This window comes from Gavia stellata, chromosome 4 (genome assembly GCF_030936135.1).
Source record: "Gavia stellata isolate bGavSte3 chromosome 4, bGavSte3.hap2, whole genome shotgun sequence".
NCBI classification, from domain to species: Eukaryota; Metazoa; Chordata; class Aves; order Gaviiformes; family Gaviidae; genus Gavia; species Gavia stellata.
This window is the reverse complement of record NC_082597.1, coordinates 68,400,316-68,420,362: the sequence shown is the minus strand read 5'-3', so window position 1 is coordinate 68,420,362 and position 20,047 is coordinate 68,400,316. Positions and strand designations below refer to the sequence as shown.

At 38.7% G+C, this 20,047-nt stretch overlaps 1 protein-coding gene across 1 annotated transcript in view; it reads right to left on the bottom strand.

Annotated features, from left to right (window-relative positions):
- Positions 1-20,047, bottom strand: part of WNK1 (WNK lysine deficient protein kinase 1) — a 111,341-nt gene that overhangs the window by 51,200 nt on the left and 40,094 nt on the right. The window contains exons 3-4 of the mRNA XM_059817238.1: positions 15,962-16,182; positions 13,694-13,851 (exon numbers count right to left, since the gene is read on the bottom strand). Of these exons, the coding sequence (XP_059673221.1) occupies positions 13,694-13,851; positions 15,962-16,182 (379 nt within the window). The remainder of the gene's footprint in view (positions 1-13,693; positions 13,852-15,961; positions 16,183-20,047) is intronic.

The following is a 20,047-nucleotide window of genomic DNA, read 5'->3' as shown; positions in this document are numbered from 1 at the left end:
CAGAGAAAAAAAAAAGTGTAGATAGGTATTACAGAGACACATGAAAACCATCAGTGTTTTCTCAAGCTACCATCTAAAATAGCATGAACTGGCAGTGCTGCTGAAAGCAACAGTCTCCTGTTCGCCATCTCCCATTCTCACACCTGTGTCATTTCCTCCCTTTTGCTGGCACACGCATTTTTACAGCTGCATGATGAACCAGATGATGGTGTTTATCAGACTTGAAACAAATCAAACCAAAAAAGCCTGCAGCAGTTCCCAGTGAGATGAAGCTCCCCAATTTGGTTCCCTACACTGTTGCACTAGCTCTCAGGCTTACAGAAGAAAAGTGATAGTGCAATAGCTAAGAAGGGCAGAACTGTTTCTTTTGAAAGAAGTGCCAACTTAAAATAAAACCCACTGAACACATACATTTTGAGAACACCTCTAAAATGGGCATATATGTAGGTAGCACAAAGTGCAACTGATGCAAATCTAAATACTTATCTTACAGTCTTCACGTTAAGCATAAGAAGAGATTTTGTATTTCACTTATCTTAGATGTGGTAAAGTTTGTGATTTTATCAGATTTTAATCAGATGAAAAAAGTGTGTTCCAAAAGTCAACATCCACATTTATATGGTTATTATAGATTTTCAAGATACTTCAAACACTAAAGTATACACTACCCAGAACACCTCTTCACAATTTTTGCCTAGAAACACATAGTATTTTGCATTAGTTAGATCACCAGATTACTGGGTCAGTGGTTTAGCATCTTGTTCTAATGCAAGAGATACTGAATATAGAATTACTTTATAAGAGAAGGTACAATCAGCGTTGTATAACTTTTACACCAAACCAAAATGAAGACAGAGGAAGTGTGGCAATCCTAAATTTAAAAAAAGTAGTTACATTTGGAATAACAACACAGGTGGAAAATAGCAGAAGCAAGAAGTGTTCCAAGCCTTGCTTTTCAGGATTTTAATCTACGTATTTTTAAAATTACAGGGGGAAAAAAGTACAGTCAACTTTAAAAGCTGAAGACTCAGGCTATGCAAATGTAAAGCAGTTCAGCAGATTTGTCAAAAATTCTGATTCACCCCCAAAACCCTTTCCTGTGGCTACACACACTTATATTCTATAGACCTGAAATTCTTACTTACCTCTTTAGTGCAATCCTTGTGAGAGCAGCAACAATGGGAATGAACAATTACAAATACAGGACATATCTCTCTTTTTGTAAAATCCATCAGGAAAAGAGATGCACACACCAAAGAGTTATTTAGGTGCTAGTTTCCGATGGCAATCCACTAGGCTGTGAACTTAACGCACAGCAGAAGGAAAGCAGACATCCAAGTTAGAAGGGAGCATTGTTTTCTCTTTGACACCTCTTGTACTTTTCCAAATCCAGTACATTAGGCTGCAGAGATTTGCGCTTAATATCTGCTTTTGCCACTCAAATACTTAATAGAAAGGATCAAGATAAGCAAGAGGCAAGTGTGTCCTTTTCTGCCTGCCCAGCTAGCTGTAAGGAGTAGGAAGAAGAGGCAGCGCAGGGATCCTTTACTTCCTACATGTCCCCGCCTCCCTGCTTGGCTGCTCTGCCTATTCTCCACCCAAGTTTTCTGCCATAGTTTAAGGCTGCATGTAGGATCATCACCCACTTCACTCCTGCTGTTGCAGAAGTACACTTTTAAACAGAGAAGAATGGGTCGGTCCAGTGTGTTGTTCTGACCCGAGGTTGCTGGCACTAGTTTTGTACTGAGGGGATGGAGGCAGCTGCTGTTACTCCTTTTCTTTCCATGGAGCTACAGAAGTATACTTACAGCTGACTAACTTCAATTTAATCCTAACAGAACACAAGACAGCACTAGGATAATACAATATATTCCACCTCCCTCCTTCCTGACAATCGCATTCAGCTACCATTGGCAACATCATCTGCTTTCCTTTTGCTGAGTGCTTAGTGTAAGGGAAAAGGGATTTGAAGGTGATTTTCAAACTGCTGGACAAAGTTAGAAAGCCGCATTGTTGCTCGTTTTATGCCACATGCACACAAATAATCCATAGAGTTATATTTTCTAACACCTCTTGCTAGACTCCAAACCTAAACCTGAAGTCTGACATCTAATAAAATGAGTTGTCCACAGCTTCAGGGCTTTTCGTTTTTTTTTGGAAGGACATAAGGAGCAATGCTAAGAAAGTTCACGTACATCGTTTTAAAGTGTGAAGTGAGCAAATGAATTTTGGCCATCTAATGATGATAAACTGTGATAAAATTAAATTTCAAATTATCAGCATCACTTTTCACCTCAAAATAGCATACTTAGTTCCTCAAGTATACAATTATACTAGTGTTGTTATTATACCATGCAACATCAGTGTTGCAAAAGCAACTCTTTTTGATCCTTTACTGGGCATTTTAGAAATCCTCTCCACCAGCCACTGTGAAACTTCAGAGCAGTCAAGGGAAAAGCAATCATTAAAGATCCTAGTATGTTGAGTGGCTGTCCAACTGCTTAGCTAGACATTTTATACACACCCCCCCACACCCACCCCCTCTCCCCCCCAAAAAATCAACTGTTGATTATCAACTCCATTTTAACAGTGTTTACTGGTATCGTGACTAAAGCGTGCTGGAATTTTGCTCGCCATTGCTTGTAATTTTTGCTGTTGCTGCAGTTTCACTCAAACCAAATAGAGACTCTGCAGTCAAAGCAAACCTACTTCACTGGAATAAAAATCTAACATATTGCACACCTAATTAAGGCCACACTTTTCTGGGGTACACTGCATGACCTGCAAAGAACACTAAATATTTCAACTTTTAAAAAGCACACAGTCTACCTGTCCCAGTCTAACCACAATTCTTGCTTGGCTCTTTTCAAAGGTGCTATAACTGCAGAGCTTGAAAGGAATTCTACCATAACTGATTAATCTTCTCAAACAAAATGTTCTAACATTGCAGTCCAGAGACTAATAGAATCAGTAGCAAAGTCAAATCACACAAACAAAGTAATTAAAGTCTCTATATTTTCTTTTTGCTAAGTTGCTACCATTCTAGTTTGAGCCAGTCCCAGGCTGCCACAAACCATTAATTCCAGGAATTTAGACAGAGCATATGATTCCAGTGGAAAACAAGCCAATGATCCTACCTCCTTCCCCATAGCCTCAAAAAAGCCCCCAGGCAATGGTATATGTGGCATTTAAATTGGTTTACCCCATGATCTTCTAAATTTCACCACCTGCTATTAGTTACTTACCCAGCCCTCAGAATCTCCAGGTTTAACCATTTCACCACCTTTTCCATCTCTAATCCATCACCTTAATCCTGTTGTTTGTTCCAGAAACAATCTTTCTGATTTAGTTCTTTCCTTATTTCATACAGGGTATACCTATAACTATTTGATAATTCTCATCCCAGTCCAATGAAATACCTATTGTGAAAAGGAAGACTTCAGCTTAAGATCTACTCAGTTCAAAAGAGATATGGGTTGCTTACAGAAGATGGATTTTACTGTTCTTGTTAAAAAGCAAGCTAGAGTAGTCGAAACTGCAGGGAAAAAAAAATTAAAACAGTGCAACACATTTAACAGAAGTGAAAATGTAGCTTCTCTGATTTCAGTATTTTCATAGCAATTAATTCTGGACAATTGATAATTCTGCCAAGAATTAAATCACTAAATCCTGCAGAATAAGCTCTGCACCAGATCAGTATCCTAACAGAGTAAATAGTATTACTGCAATACAAGCAGTAGGAGCAGATGAAAGCTTCCAATGAGCTAGGGTTAGCTCTTGGGGCACTATTTAGACTAGGACAGGCCTAATTTTCCTCTCTTCTGATCAAAAATGATGACTGTGCATTTTGAACCCAATACCTTTTGAACTTGATTGATCTACCATCATCCAGACCAAAAATCATATCTCAGCTATTTGAGAGCTCTGTGTCACTGAAACAGCTTAAGCAGTCTGCAGTGCAGGTGTGTAAGTAATCTAAGTCCCACGATTCTTAAATTTCTCCAGACCAGCTGTCTTCATGACTTGCAATAGATAACTGTGTATGCCCAGATTTCACAAACACATTATAAAAACAATAGAGGCACTGCAGTATTTATACAAGCCTTCTTGCTGCAACTTGACTGATTGCAATTTAGAAACTCTCTTCCTCCTCAATTTACCAACTATTCTCAAACAATTTTTGAGGCATTAGTAAAAAACAAGAGGCCAGTCACGACAGTAAAAAAAAATTCCTGAAGATACATGATTAAAGTTGTTATACACACAAGGTATGTTTGTACTTTGATTGACACATCCATACTAACTGCTTATTCCTAAAGCCTGTGAGGTTGCTTAAAAGAAGCATCTAGTCATTTGTATGATATAATCTTTGGTGGAAAGAACACAACAGACTCCTCATTTGACTACCCATCACTGCTTGCTATTGTTTCCACATCCATATTCTGCATCTGATCTCCAAGCCCAGGAGCCACAGAACGCTGACTCTGCCTGTTTAACCAACTTCTTTGCCCGTCTCTCAATACTGTGTTTTTACTTAAAGCCAGAGAATTTACAGTATTAAAACCCTCTACAACTCCATGTATTTGCAAATTCATCCAGTCAAGCAAGCTAATTTAAGACCAGTATAGTAGGCTACAGTCCTGTTGCTTTGTTTCTGTACAGTTAAGTTTGAACAAGAACTAGTCATAACTCTTCCTAGAAATCGTTGGCTGCAATCTTTTCCAGCACTCTCAAGTAAAAGACTATAACGAAGTAAAAAACCACTGTTTGTGATAATATTTAAACGCAACTTATGCTAGGCACTACTGCTGAATATACACCATGCCTTACAACTACCCCATTGACTGATTATCTAACCCAGCACGCAAGGCATTTTAAGTTTTTACTTTAGACATGAAAGTCCACTGTACTTCAGCACCTCCAGGTAAATAAAAATATCAACCTGTTTCAAAAGTCCTAAGGACCTGGAGCCCTTATGACTAGCTAAGCAGATGGTTTTAGTTAAAAAGTAGATTAATTAATCACAGCACCTACAGTAACTGCAGCAATTCTAATGAATATAAGAAATTACTCAAGCTCTAGAACAGGAAATTTTCTAACTACAAGGCAGGACACAGTTCCCTAGTGTATAGCTGGATATTGGTGCATGAAACAGTGAAAAGGGCCTTGTTTAGAAACACACAGTATGAGGCTAGAAGTTCTTCTGTAACAACAGTAAAGTCTGATTGGACAAGTGTGTTTCTTCTTGCACAAGAGCATAAAGGTAAGATCAGTTTAATCTATCATGCACAGTTCTTTAACCTCACATGCAGGAGCAAGGATGCCACCTTTATCATCTGAACAACAATATGCAGCAGTGAACGTCTTGAGCTAGCTGAATGACCCTTTGCTTTGTTGGGACTTCAGCTTGGAAATGGTTTTCAAAAAAAATTCAAACATGCCTAGACACACATTTCAGTGCTATAAATTTAGAAATGCCGCAGTCACACAATACTAAAAGTGTCCTTCTATTTTTAGTATGGAAAATACATTTTTGAAAAATCAAATTATATTAGTTGCATTCTCTGCTTTAATCAGCTACTATTCTGATAGAAAAACATCATCTAGTACCCAGTTTTAAATTCAAGTACAGCAACAGTAATTCAAAAGCCACAGATTAGGTCCGGTGGACTTGGAACTGAATTAAAAAGAACAATCCAACATTAAGTCTTTTCCATGGGCCACAAAACGCATTTGGTACCAGAACTAGCCCTTAGAAGATACCTAGTAAAAGGCCTAGGATAATGTTGCAAACACCAAAAATAGCGCGCAATTCAGACAACGCACCAAAAGCCGTCGTCCATTTTACTTTATGACTTATTCTAGTAGGAGTGAAGGACTTCTATTTGTGTACCAAAAGATTCAACAGTTTCAGAGGGTGGTCCTAAAAAGTATCCCTGCTATGTAGAGACCTTTATGATGGTGTTAATGGGTGGTAAGTCAGAAATGTCTCTGAAAGAAGTTTACCTTAAAGTCACAGGCTTGTAGTGTGAGGAAGCTTTTAAATACCTCCACTAGACAGAGAAGCAACAGCTTTTTTCCCCCCCTTTAATGTAAAAACATTACGCACAATAAGCAATGGAGTTTCTTACATATACTTTTCAGCCTGTTTTTTCCTCTCTATTTTTGAGAATAAACTGTATCTGCAAAATCACATTCAACTTTAGTAACTTTCACTCTTCTAATACAGGAACAAATAAAAGCATTCAAATAGACATACATGCCCCCATGTCACTGCCTGCTCTGGGAACAGCTCTGGGTAACCTGGAGGTAACTATAAAGGGTTTATGTAAAATTTTGGTGGAGTTCTCACCTATGAATCACATAATAATCTCAAAATAACTTATTTTTACTCAACACCCCTGCGAGCTTCCACAAGACTAAAACCTTCCTGCACTTATCCCATTCCTACCCCTGTGCAACTATAGCAGTACAGTTGGCAGGGCAAGAAATAGTAGCCCATGCATTCTTTATGTCAGTATTTTTGACTAGTGGCACTATACTGACAGATAACATTGAGCTATCAGTCTCCCCACAGTAATGCTTCAGTGATTCATTAATGGTTCTCATCACACTGCAAAGCCAGGCATTTTAAAAACACTTACTCCCTCCCTGTTCCTAAGAAGAGTCACCTTCCTATCTCTTATTAAATTAAATTAACCTCAGTTAACATAAGAGCTAAATAGATGTCAGTAGACAGAAGATTAAATATTAGCATCACAGCTTTAAGAGGCCTTATTCTTAATAGATAATAAGCTTTTTAAATTTTTAAACATACATTATTCATTTTCTGTGAAGTTATTTAGGTTTCTGAAAACACATTTGGATACCCTGCAATACAACCAAATTTTAGAATTTCAGCTTGAAAAAATACATTAGATCTTGATTTTATGCAACTCAACCAAAGCTCACACACCATATCCTTTTAATTCCTGATAATTTTAAAATCATATCCAATTCAAAATTGCTAAGAGACACATTCCAGGCTCAGCAGTGAACAATATAAATAAGAAATATCTCCTTTCACTTCAAACCAAATTTGTTTTACAACACCAATATTGACAAAACAGTTTTAGCTGTAATCTAGAAGTTTTTCATGCTGAATAGTACAAATGCCTCTGAAATCAATGCATAAAAGTGAGTTACTTTTCGAAAGGAATTCAGTTGAATGAGCCTTTTTCCTTCCAACTTCAGGTATCATCTGCCCTAGCTGCACAAACCATATAGCACGTTATATCTCAGTGTTCAAGCTGATTCCTGCTTTCCCTTATGTAGATCATTGTCATTTCTTAAAGAGGACTTCTAATCTAACATTCAAAGCTTCTTAAGATATTAAAGCTTCAAAACCTTGAATTCATATCTTCCATTTTTAAGGGTATATATTTCTGAATTGGTAAGTCAGTGACTGAATCTCCACGCAGGAAGATTCTTCCCTCCTAAAGACGTTCCAGCAAAACGTTTGTAACTGAGTTGAACAGCTACAAGAGGAAAGTGCTGGAAGCTTAAGTATTCTTTAGTTCATTCAGTGTGATGCAGAGGAATTACATCTGATATGCAATTTTTTTCCATTTGATACTTAAGTGCCTGAAATTTCTTCTTTCAATGAATACAATTACAAGAGTTTTCCCTTTCTTACAATTAATCTGTTTCCTGTGCTTGGTTGACAGTTCGTGGTCTTTCAGTATCTGTTCTAACAGAAGACTACTTGCTCCGTTTAAGGGTTCCCTCCCGCTACGTTACCATTGATTTTTTTTTCCAATGCTTCTTCCACTTGAAAGACTGATAGGAAGGGTGTGTCTGCATCTATCTCAATCAGGCCAAGAAACCAAGTTATTCAAGGTACAAAAACCAGAGCTTTACATACGCCTTAAAAAAACAAACAAAAAATTTTTTAAAAAAAAAATCACATATTGCTTCCAGAAAGCAAAGCAGGACTTCATCAACTTTCAATTAAGCACTACAAGTAAAATTAACCATAACTCTAAAGGTTAAGCATACATATTTGTTGCCTAGGACCCCTCAGGAAGAAAAAGAGAGAAAGAGAGGTGGGATGCCTTGCTATTGCATCTCTAGTGAAAATGAAGTAGTTGACTAGGCTAGACAATTATGATGCTTAACTTTTAGGACACTAAAGAAGAGATTAATTTCATCTCCACTGACCAAACTGCAGTGCTTAGTAACTGCCTGGTTTCCAGCCAAGCAAATGACCTTCACTTTAACCAGTGAGCTTCAGTTCCCACCAGTTAGGGGAAACTAGGGATTTTTAAACCAGTTAGACACTGCCTGATCAGGTTACTCATTATATACCTTGTTCCCTCAGGCCTTTTTTTAAGCTCTGTAGAACAGAGAAGAAAACCGTTGTGCCCATTCTGTGGAACATTTTGGTACAGACCAACTTTTTTCCTCTCTTTTTTTTTTTTTTAAGTCAAAATGCTTTTTTTTCCTTCTCATCTTAAGGCCAGCTCAGAAGGCAGACATTTATTTACAGAGAAGAGACTGGACTTTCGGTGAATGCAAGGACAAGTGCAAAACTTCACTTTCTCAAAGTAAGCATGGAGAAAATTAAGTACAGAGCACAAGTCCATCAGGGGAACTTAAAAGGTAAGTTTATGTAATGGGAGGGGGTGAAAGAGAAAAGGGAGCTTTCTGCTCATACTCAAGAAAGCCGATTAGTACATTTGAAACCGAGGATGGTCTTGCTAACCTTTTTGCAATGAACGCGTTTGGATTTTTATGTTAGTGGTAGATACACAAGAATGAGACACATCTGCATAACAAACCCATTAATTGTCTTTTTACTAGTCCTGGGACTAGTCAATCACCTAGAAAATTTAAGACTCGGGACATCCAAGTATTAGAGATTGAGTCATCAAGTACCTCTACGTACTTACAAAAAATAATCTCTGTGCTGCAAAAACAAAGCTTGAAGGACATATGGTTTAGAAGTAATCAAGGTCTATACTACATCTGTGAGTGGTGACTGCAACATAAGCAAGAAAAAAAAACAAGCTAGCTTTTAAAGCAACTGCATGGGTTACATCTGTCTCACCAGAGGCTAAGACAAAGCAGCTGAAGCTGCTGCAGTTATGCCTTCACTGCATTGCTTCCCAACCAGACTAAATTAAGAAATCATACTTAAGATGTTTGTTCTATAAATATCTCTGTTTTCATTTAAATGCACACATAGGCCATTTCAAATATCTCCTGTGACAAATTGTTTCATTGAAATATGCATGGAACAGGTCAAAGAAAGAATACCAGTCTCCAGAGAGGAACAAAGTCAGACAGGGAAACCTTCCTGAATTTTACCAAGATACTACACTCCTTTTTTTGTGCAAGTGAGTATGTAACAGAATTAAGTATCTTGATTACATTTTGTATTGGAACTGCCTGTATTGCTTTCACATGGTGCAGAATTAAAAAAAGGAGAGGGGGATGCCCCATTCCCTAACCTAGTAGTATATCACACAGACAGTTGTGTCTGTACAAAAGGGCAGAGGAGAAAAAAATAAATCACAGGAGCAGGCAAGACTACCTTAATCGTGCACCTTATTTTCAATTAATTACAGGCTTAGATTTTTTTTTTCTGAGGCCAAGTAGGCAGTAGAGTGCCCACTGGATGCATTCATTCCCAGATGAAGAGACATACTGCTCCAGCCTCAGAGGAGATTCCCCCGCCCAATAAGGTAAAAATCCCAGGAGTTGCAATTTCTTTAAGTACTAACTACTAATTTATTTGGAACCATTTCCAAAGAACAGCAGAGGAGAGCTTCAATGAAAAAAATGGGCTTTTTGAGACAAAATCACAACTGTATGATTTAATGAAAACAAAGAGGAAGGCTAGACTCCTTTACACTTGAGTGACAAAACATGCAGATCTCATTTTTCCATTCTAAAGAAACTGCTAGGGAAAGGGTCTGGATTGAGCATGCTCGAGGGTGCAAGTACAAACAGAGGTCAATACTCTGTGTCAAACTCCTGCCGACTTCCTTATCAAAACTGTAAAACACAGTTCAGTGTAACACCTTGAGCCCTACAAATTGTAGACAGTTGGTTTTTTTAAGCCAGGCATTTATCCAGATTCTTCTACTGAAAGAAGAATTCTTATAGTTAAAATGAGCCAGAAAACCAATTTAATTGCACTTCTGTTTCTTGGGCCAGGGAAAATTCAGGAACTCTACCCCAGCACTGCTTTAAGGAAAAACAGGAACTTCCCAGTGAGACAATGTAGACAAGATAGACAAGCAACTTGTGAACAGCAGACTCACGCAGCAGTGCTATTATCCAAGATGTAAAGCAACAGTAACTGCCTGGGCCAAAAAATGTCTCATCTCTAGGAGGAACTTCAGCCTTTAGATCTGATATCTAGATCTTTGCTTATGTAACTGTATTATTTAATCAGAAAACTGCTTCCAACCATGAGACAAGACCCTGGACGGAAGAGGTAGAACACATAAAGGCATACTCTGAGCAATCCTTGCAAAAGCCCCAACCCAAAGCTGCAGTATCTGGGCATCAGCTAGCGCAATCCTTACCACAAAAGGTGTAAGGTCAAAATGCAATGCGGCTGAAGGCCATCCTAGAAAAAAGACCAATGCACAGCCAAAATGGGAGAAAAGAATGTAAGCTGGTAATACCAAGTCCAGTCCTGAGAGGACACCCCGGGCATTAAGACACCTTTTACAGGCTTCTGTCCTAACCAACAGCAAGGATTTAAGCTAATGGAGCAACTCTGCTTTTTTACTAAGCCTAATAGTTACTGCAAAGGCAGTAAGGGAAATCAATTAATTTAAATACATATCACCTGCATATTTTGATCTTACTGCCTTTGGGGTTTCATTGGTTTTTAGGCTCCCACATGGCATGATCTTTCATGACTGTCAACAGCAGACCATTACTATTGTCTTTTCCTCTAGTCTCTGTGTATGCATCTAGATAAAATAATCCTTTCATCTAAGGCACAGCAGGACTACAGCTGCCACCGCAAAATATTCCTAAACGTGCCTAGGAAAGTAGCAAACTAAGGGGCTAAAATAGAAATGTTAAACATCTTCCACAAACCACGTTCACTAGAAGGATATGTGTTGGTAAGTACTGTTGGATTCACCTACCCAGGAAGTTTTCCAACTCCACCCTGCTATTGATGGTTCACACACTGTCCTTTTAAATACTGAATTTCTCAAATGGTTCACCCCTCACCTGGAACTGCAGACATTATTTAAACTTCTAAATTGTCCTTTGAAATTAAAGAAAAAAAATTTTTTTTTAAAAGGGAGCAAAGACAAGGGCAGAAAACCATATGATTCTTTTTCACATTGGTTCACAGAGCTTTCAGAGTGGTAAAAAGAATACGAGTATTTTATTTCACTTTCGTAACACGGTTCTGCTTTCCACATTATAGAAGAAACACTGAATTCTCCATTATCAGTTAAGACAGGTTTGTACTTTATTTCCAGATAATATTGTCTTTTCTTTATTGAAAGCCTTTGTTTGTGGTTGGTTTTGGTTTGGTTTTTTTAAACAAACTGTTTTGTGACTACAGCAAAATAAACCCAAATACACCAAAGCACACAGCCTTTCATCCTCTGCATAGAAGCAGATAAATGTACATTTAATTTTATTTACTTTGCTGTCCTTTGCTCCTTCTGAAAGAAAACAAGATTTCCTTGACTTCATGTCATAGCACATTGTAGAGCTCTCAAGCAGTAAACGAAACAGAAGAGAAAAAATATTCAACAATTAAATTCAATCTGTGAACCATCAGCAGAGTAGAGTAGAAGGTTGCGTGGGACAGACCGAAAAATTATCAGTGTTTCCTATCCACTTAGAAGTTCAACAGTCAACCAAAAACAACGGGGAGAAAGAAGCATCAATCAAGCACAATAAAGAAGTGGTGATTTGAACCCTGGTAAGTCTCTAGGTAAGTTTGTCTGCTACAAGCCCCTACAAGGCTTTCCAATTGCTAAGTATTTCACAGACCAGGGAAAAGACAGCTCTTTAAGACCTGGTGACTTCCAAGCCTGAGATTGTCTCAAAAGCTGATTCTCACCACAGCCCAGTTCCCAGCACTTTTTAAGGAATGGGCAGGGCAGTTACATTAGGTATCTGTTCTGAGAAAAAGTGCCCATCCAAATGATGCTTCTTTGGCTTTGGCCAAGACACATACATAAGCATAGCAAAAGGTACCAGTAAGACTGTTTTGGTAAGATACTTAGTTTTCTTTCACTGATCCAAATAGCTTGCAGATCAGATTATGCTGTAAGCAGAGTAAAGGCTAGACTTTACTCTTGTTTCTCCTCTCTATTTAGAAAATTACAGATAAGTCCACCAACATGCAAAAAAATAGACTCTGTGTGTGTATATATAATATATAAAAAGCTTAATCTAACATCTCTTCAAAAAACAAAATGGCTATTTATACCTTCTTTCATCCTTCTGTGCCTCTCCAATATTCTCCTTCAAACAAGGGATAGTCTTTTATTTCACCAAGCCTTCCTTCAGAATTCATTACTTCTGACATGAAGACCATTCCCTCCACATCTGTAAGTCAGTAATTATATCTGCCTTTTATAGTGTGAGGCATCAGGAATAAGAGAACATTTTATTTTTCCAAAACTAAGTCTTTTATTAAATCCTCAACTTCTCCAAGATAATACACACAAAAAGTTTAACAGGAATTCATTTGTCTACGGATCAGAGAAAGAGGTAAAGTTTTTTTCCTCCCTTTGCACATCTGCACAGGTATTCCGAGAAATCCAGTGCAAGTTTTTATGTCCCCAAGTGGCCACCTCACTATTCTCTATGAATGCTTAGATCAGAAGATTGAACATGTGCGGTTTGTTTTACTGCACTGGTACAGTCTTCATGACACTGTTTTAGAAATCACAAAGTAAATCTAGCCACAACCATTCTGAACATTTCTAGCCCTACAGTTCTGCTTCCTATGTTCAAGGTCTGTACGTTCCACTTAGTCTAGTCAGATGGGCAAACTCAAATCTTTTGCTTGCCTTCTCAGCCTTATTAGGTTTCACTCACAATGCTTCCACCACCACCACTACTACACTTACCAGCACTTTTCAGGGTGGAACACCTTCCTGCTATTTATCAAGTATTTCCACTGCATAATTATAAGTGCACCCGACACACAGTAGCTAAGGGCCATGTGGAATTCAGTAAACTATTAACTTAAAATCACTCTAAGGTAACAATTTATGACTCACCTTTGGCAGGCAGCTAAGCCTAAGTGCTCTGAATTTAATAAAGCTTTATTTCAGAGAACAAAGTTACCAGCTGATCTTCAAGACTGAAATACTTCCACCATCCCCCCCAGTGGCTTAGAAAATATTCTGTTATTATTTTAATGTGTTTTGTTTTTTGGTTTTTTGTTTTGTTTTTTAAACCTTACGCAATACCTTCTTATATACTGAAGGAAGAGTATGAACACATGCAAAATTTTATTTCCATTCACATATTTTTACAGGCTTCTGACTGTTTGGTAAGTTGAACCATCCTATACCTTTCCACCCATCCGCCAAAAATCTCTTGTCAGCTTCTCTTTTTCCCCACATACACTTGCACAGTACCATGCTACCCAGCTGTACTCCTTTGCTACTAGTAATAGTAGCTTTAGAATCAGTAGTGGGGAGGGACTTACACTGGTCACTCGACGGTAGATCTGCGCAGCATTTTGGCACTCGGAATAAGGATACTCAGACGTGGCCATCTCTAGCATACACATCCCAAAAGCATATACATCAACGGATTCATCATATTTCTCCTCATACATCTCGGGGGCCATGAACTCTGGGGTACCTTAAATTAAAAGAACGATTCAGACTCTAAATGTCTCAAAGCGAGCAGAGGCTGCTGGCGTTACTCACCGCAGGAGGAAGCGGATGGGCAGACCTGTGAGACAAGAGAAAGTGGAGGCAAAAAAGAAGAGGGAGGAAACCCTTAGTCACTCTGTTGCATGAACATACTTTGTGAGTCTTCCATTGCAAGGCCTTTATGAAATATAAGAATGGCATGAAAGGACTGATGCAATTCCTGTTTTATGCGTGTTAGTTAATATAAGTATCAAAACAGACTGGATGAGGCTGGAGTCAAATGGAGGGAAGGGATAAGAAGAGGGGAAAACTGTTGACTAGCCATAGGCTGCAAACCAAATACTAAGGAGAGTTAAGACACTTACCTTTTCTCCCTGTAAGAAAGGACGCACATTAAACCTTGTTTCAAAAATTACCTGACCACCATCTGCTGCAAAAGAAGTAGTATTGGTAAGAGCCCACAGCTAGTCTCTGACCTGGTGCTCTCCATCTACATTTTGAAGTAGAACGGTTCGGGAAAGGCCTTGCAATGAAAAACTCTGTTGTTACAAATATAAACCTTCATAAAAAAGGATAAAAAGTAATTTTCTGCAAAGGCCACTCACCAGAGCCCTTTTCTTCATATACTTACCTTCCCACCTGCAGTATATTTATAGGCCTACTGCAGATACAGGCATTAGTGAGGGACATCCTACAGTCAAAAATACTCAGAAATACAGAGAGATTGAGTTACAGGCATGGAGCGTGAGATTCAACAAGTCCCACTTAAATAGTGTGCAGAAACTTATTGCCCAGTGAAGCATCACAGCGTCCCCTCTGTAAGCAAAGGGGCTGCGTTGTATGATCAGTTTTACTTTAAGCCAGAGATGCAAGTTTTCTTTTTGTAAATTTAAACACAGAATTATTTCCTGCAGACACCAGATTCAAGACAGCTTACAGATCATTCTGTAGCCACACTGCTTGTTTTCATCACGCTAAACCAAAAAAAGAGGATGTAATTACAGTCATTTATCCAAAGGCTATCTGTTAACAGATAGCTAGATACAAAGTGGTACTTTTCCAACGATAAATGTGGGGATAAGACAAGTATGCTTAAGAAAATGTTTGGGTTTGTGGGGTTTTTTTGTTTTGTGTGGTTGTTTTGGGTTTTTTGGTTGGTTTGGTTTTTGCCCCCTCCCCCGCCCCGTATACTTTTCTTTCCTATTAATACTTTGACCTGGTTAAGAAGCAGGAAATATTTCAGCAACAGCTTGCAAGACAGTTTACAGGTATACACCACTGATCCCATCTAGGAATCTAGTTTAGGACTGTTGAGTAATACTGCATTTTAGCAAGCTCTAAATACTGAGAGTGAGAGCAACTTCATTCCCTGCAGTCTATTCACCCAACTATAAAAACAAAGCTGATAAAACCAATTCTTTAAAAAAATTCACAAGAAAGACTGTACTGGTTCCATCAAATCAATTTCTGAAAAGTAACATTAATGGATACATAAGAACAGAGCACGTATAGGGCAATACTTCCCCAATGCATCCTCCTAACTTACATAAATCCACATTCTATAGAATCCCTAAGCAAGGCATTATAACACAGTCTGACTGTGATATAAAATATATATATTGACTTTCTTTGATATAACTTAGTTTCTGATTAAAGTGTAAGAGATTTAATATTAACTCCTGGTGACAATAAAAAAAATTGGCTGTATAAATTAATGCTAGACTAAATATCAAAATGTTGTTTGATCACCAAAATGCTTTTGTACATTTCTTGAAGCATCATATTAAAGCTGAGATTTATATCTAGACAAGAGTGGTTTTATCAACAATGTTGCACTAAACTGTTGGGCAGGGCAATGAATCTATATTTCAAAATACTTAACGTTAAGATACAAATATCAAAAGCACAACCAAAATTTTAAAATGTAATCTCATCAGGAACACAGAATGACCTCAATAGCAAAGAAACAAAGCCTACACATTTTCAGGCTTTGAACATGTACCTTTGAAACCGTATTTTTAAGGAAAGCTCTTAAAAGACTCAAGTTTCCAAATAAGTAGACTGGCTCACCAGCCTCCAAAACAGGGGAGCCTTACCTATCACACTTTTGGCAAAAGAAGCTCGTTTCAGGGTTGCCAGACCGAGGTCTCCGATCTTGACTGATCCAGTGGGGCCAGTAATGAAGATGTTGTCACATTTTAAGTCTCTATGAATAATCGGAGGAGTGCGCGTGTGTAGAAATTGTAAGCCTTTCAGTATCTGACGGCACCAGCTTCGCAGTACTTTAATTTTCATCACTTTAAATCTTTTCAAATACCTAATAAAAAAAGTAACAGTAGGTTAGTTAAACAGGTTCTGCTAACAAGTAGTATATTTTGCTGTATAATTCGCTGTTCTGAAGTAAGAAAGCAGTAATTAGAGAGATGCAAAAATTTCAACGTCACCTGTTTTAATATCTACTTGGGCATTTTGAGTCTCCAGAGGAGCTGAAGATGATCTCCCCTCCTAAAAATTAAGCAGCCCTATTCAGAATTTCTACTCCCTTTTTTCTAGCCAGACTATAGTGCTGAAAGATAAATGTGAAATGCTTGAGCTATAGCTAATAATTAATTTGCATACAAAGTCACCCTATGGTAATTAGGCAGTTGGCTTTCTAAGTTTCAAGGCACTGCTTCCCTGACGAGTTAAAAGCTTATGCATTACCGCAATTCTTTATCTACTCATTTAAGATGGTTTTTTTTCTTCCCTGCCTTTTACCCTGAAACTGCTTAAATAGTTACAACGTTGTCGCTGATTAAATGTAACTGGGTGGGAAGGTGGGGCACTAGAGGCAAAATGCTAATAACAACCAAGTAAGTACTGAGTTGTTGCCGACTGTACAAGAGCTCTGAAGTCATTATACCTTAGTTATCAATATTACTCCAAGTACTCTGGTCAAGGATTCCAGGTTACACTTTAAACCTGCTTCAAATTTACTTGTTGACTTGTCAAGCAAATTAGAAATTCTTAGAGATCACTTCCCTGGTGCACGATGGGGTTCAATGACCTGAGTGTCTGACTGGTACTACTCACTACTTCAAAAGTATGGACAGATATGAATGGGGTGGGGAAATCTTTAAAAAGGCTCTGCCAAATAATTGACATGGAAGAGTTCATACATAAAGTCAGTGTCCCTTCGCAGGCAGAATGTGACCCAACCTTAATTGTTCTAACATTGCTGCTTTTTAAAATCCCATGTCAAATTTCATAACAAAAATGTTTTCCAATGCTTATGACCTAAGACTATGATCTTATTCTACACCTTAACTTCAACAGATTAGAGATGCCACAAGGTAAATAACCTATGACAGTATTCAACTGCTTTCCAGCAGTGTATTCTCACAACCCCTCTTTGGGTAAAACAATATGGAGTGAAGAGGAGTTGTTTTTTTCCTTTTGAAAAAGCATGGGTTGAAATACATTTAGAGAAAGGAACTAGCATGCTGTGTAGAGCAAGAACTTTATTCATATTCAGCCAATGTTACTGAGTCAACGTCTCAGTTAAAGACCAGCTACACACTACTGCAAGACCGGTAGTAAATTCTGTGACTAGCATGGAGTCTAGCAACTACAATCTTAAAACCAAATCATGTTCAATTATTCCATGGTAGTGTTCAGTCTCTTCTGCATATCCACTTAATCAGGAGAAAAAGTTCTGATGAAATCACTTGAATCAATGCCAACAGAAAAATGCAGTATATTAATCCCTTTTACTTTAATTTCTCCAGTTCAAAAGAAGATCTGGAAAATCAAGCTGCTAGCAATAATCCTGCTGTGAAAACAGATCTGTAAAAGCAATCAGGACACAGTTCCAGAAGGAAATCAAGTCTCAAAACAGAGTGTAAAGACAGGCAGGGAAAAAACCAAGCCAAGGAAGGAGACAAACTGAAGGAGGTTCTGGATCACATCAGCTACCACTTGAAATCTTGCTATTGACACAACCCTCATTCATCTCTCTTGAGCCTGTTCCAAAAATCACATGGTAGGGGCACTTCAGTTCAGCATCTGGAATCCCTAATTACATTCTTGGTTTCAGATATGCTAGGCCACTGCCAGCTTCTCACTGTTAAAACGACCTGGGTCCAACTATCACCCAGCATCCTGCAGTGTTGCTGTCATTTTTCCATAACACTGTAATGAACTAAGTCACATGTCACTTAACACAGAAACTATTTTAAAATGGAAGCTTATATAAATACATAAAAATATACAGTCAACACTACTAGCCAGTAGGTTTTCAATTTGCCTAGTATCATAGGACAACTCAGGCTTGAAGAGACCTCAGGAGGTTTCTAGTCTAAGTTTCTGCTCAAGGTAGGGTCAGCCATGAAGACAGACATGGTTACTCTGGGCTGTACCCAGAGTGGTTTCTAGTATCTCCAAGGATGGAGCCTGCACAACATCTAGGGGCAACCTGTTCCACTACCTGACTATCACTACTGAAATGGCTTCTCCTTATATCAGTCTGAACCTTTTTTCTTTCCATTTACGCCTGTTGTCTTTACTCCTCCCACCATGCACCACTGCAAAGAGCCTGACTGACTCCCTCATATGCCCTGGAAGACTGCTGTTAGGTCTCCCCCAAAGGATCCTCTTCTTCAGTATGACCAAGTCCAGTTCCCTCAGTCCCTCCTCACAGAGCAGGTACTCCAGCACCTGACCATCCTGGTAGTCCCCCACTGAATTTGCTTCTGCTTAATCAATGTCATTCTTGTCTATTTTACAGGGCTGTAGTCAATGCAAAAAAGATAAATATTTGACCTTTGCACAGAATACAAGCAAAGATAAGAACACAATGCTTTCTTCATAGTTAGCTTCAATGAATAGAGAAGAACAGGAACTAGAGTTTGGCTTTCTGTCTCAATGTTGGTTTGTTGGGGTTTTTTGGGTTGTTTTTTTTTTTTTTCTTTTTTTAAGCAGGAAGGCTGCTGACCTATAGCATCTCAGCTCAAGGAGCTATAGGAAACCCTACTAAATTAGCAGAGGTAGTTATGAAGGTATATGTCCTACCAGATAGCTGACAGATTCATTTAAAGTAGATCAGGAACATACACTACAATGGCCTTAGACAGAACTAGTGGCTGAGACCTAGGTCAGATTAAGTCTTAATTATACTATTAATGAAGACAGCAATTATTAAAATAGACAACTCCGTATTTATTTTTTTTACAAAATTTTAACACCATGATAGCATACAATATTAGAAAGCAGTTTAATTCTTTACAACAATTCAGTTGTAAAACTTTTCCGTTGGTACATAGAAGTTCAGGGACTCTTCTTCAGGCAAAATTAGAAATTTGGCCAGACAGCTTTTGAAAACAATGAGTCCACAATATTTTAATATTATTTTTGTTTATATATAACTCTCTCTAAATGTATACAAATACAAAAAAAAACCATGAGGAAAAATTACATTAATGTATCACCACACTTTTCTTCTGTTCACTTTTTCACAGAATCATTAAGGCTGGAAAAGACCTGTAAGATCATCAAGTCCAACCATCAACCCAACACCACCATGCCCACTAAACCATGTCCCACAATGCCACATCCACGCGTTCCTTAAACGCCTCCAGTGATGGTGACTCCACCACTTCCCTGGGCAGCCTGTTCCAATGCTTCTCCACTCTCTCAGTGAAGAAATTTTTCCTAATATCCAGTCTATACCTCCCCTGGCACAACTTGAGGCCACTTCCTCTTGTCCTGTCACTCATCACTTGGGAGAAGAGACCAACACCCACCTCTCTGCAACCCACTTTCAGGTAGTTGTAGAGAGGGATGAGGTCTCCCCTCAGCCTCCTCTTCTCCAGACTGAACAACCCCAGTTCCCTCAGCCGCTCCTCATAAGACTTGTGCTCCAGACCCCTCACCAGCTTCGTCGCCCTTCTCTGGACACGCTCCAGCACCTCAAAGTCCTTCTTGTAGTGAGGGGCCCAACGCTGAACACAGGATTCGAGGTGCGGCCTCACCAGCGCTGAGTATAGGGGCACGATCACCTCCCTACTCCTGCTGGCCACACCATTTCTGATACAGGCCAGGATGCCGTTGGCCTTCTTGGCCACCTGGGCACACTGCTGGCTCATATTCAGCCGGCTGTCAACCAGCACCCCCAGGTCTTTTTCCACCAGGCAGCTTTCCAGCCA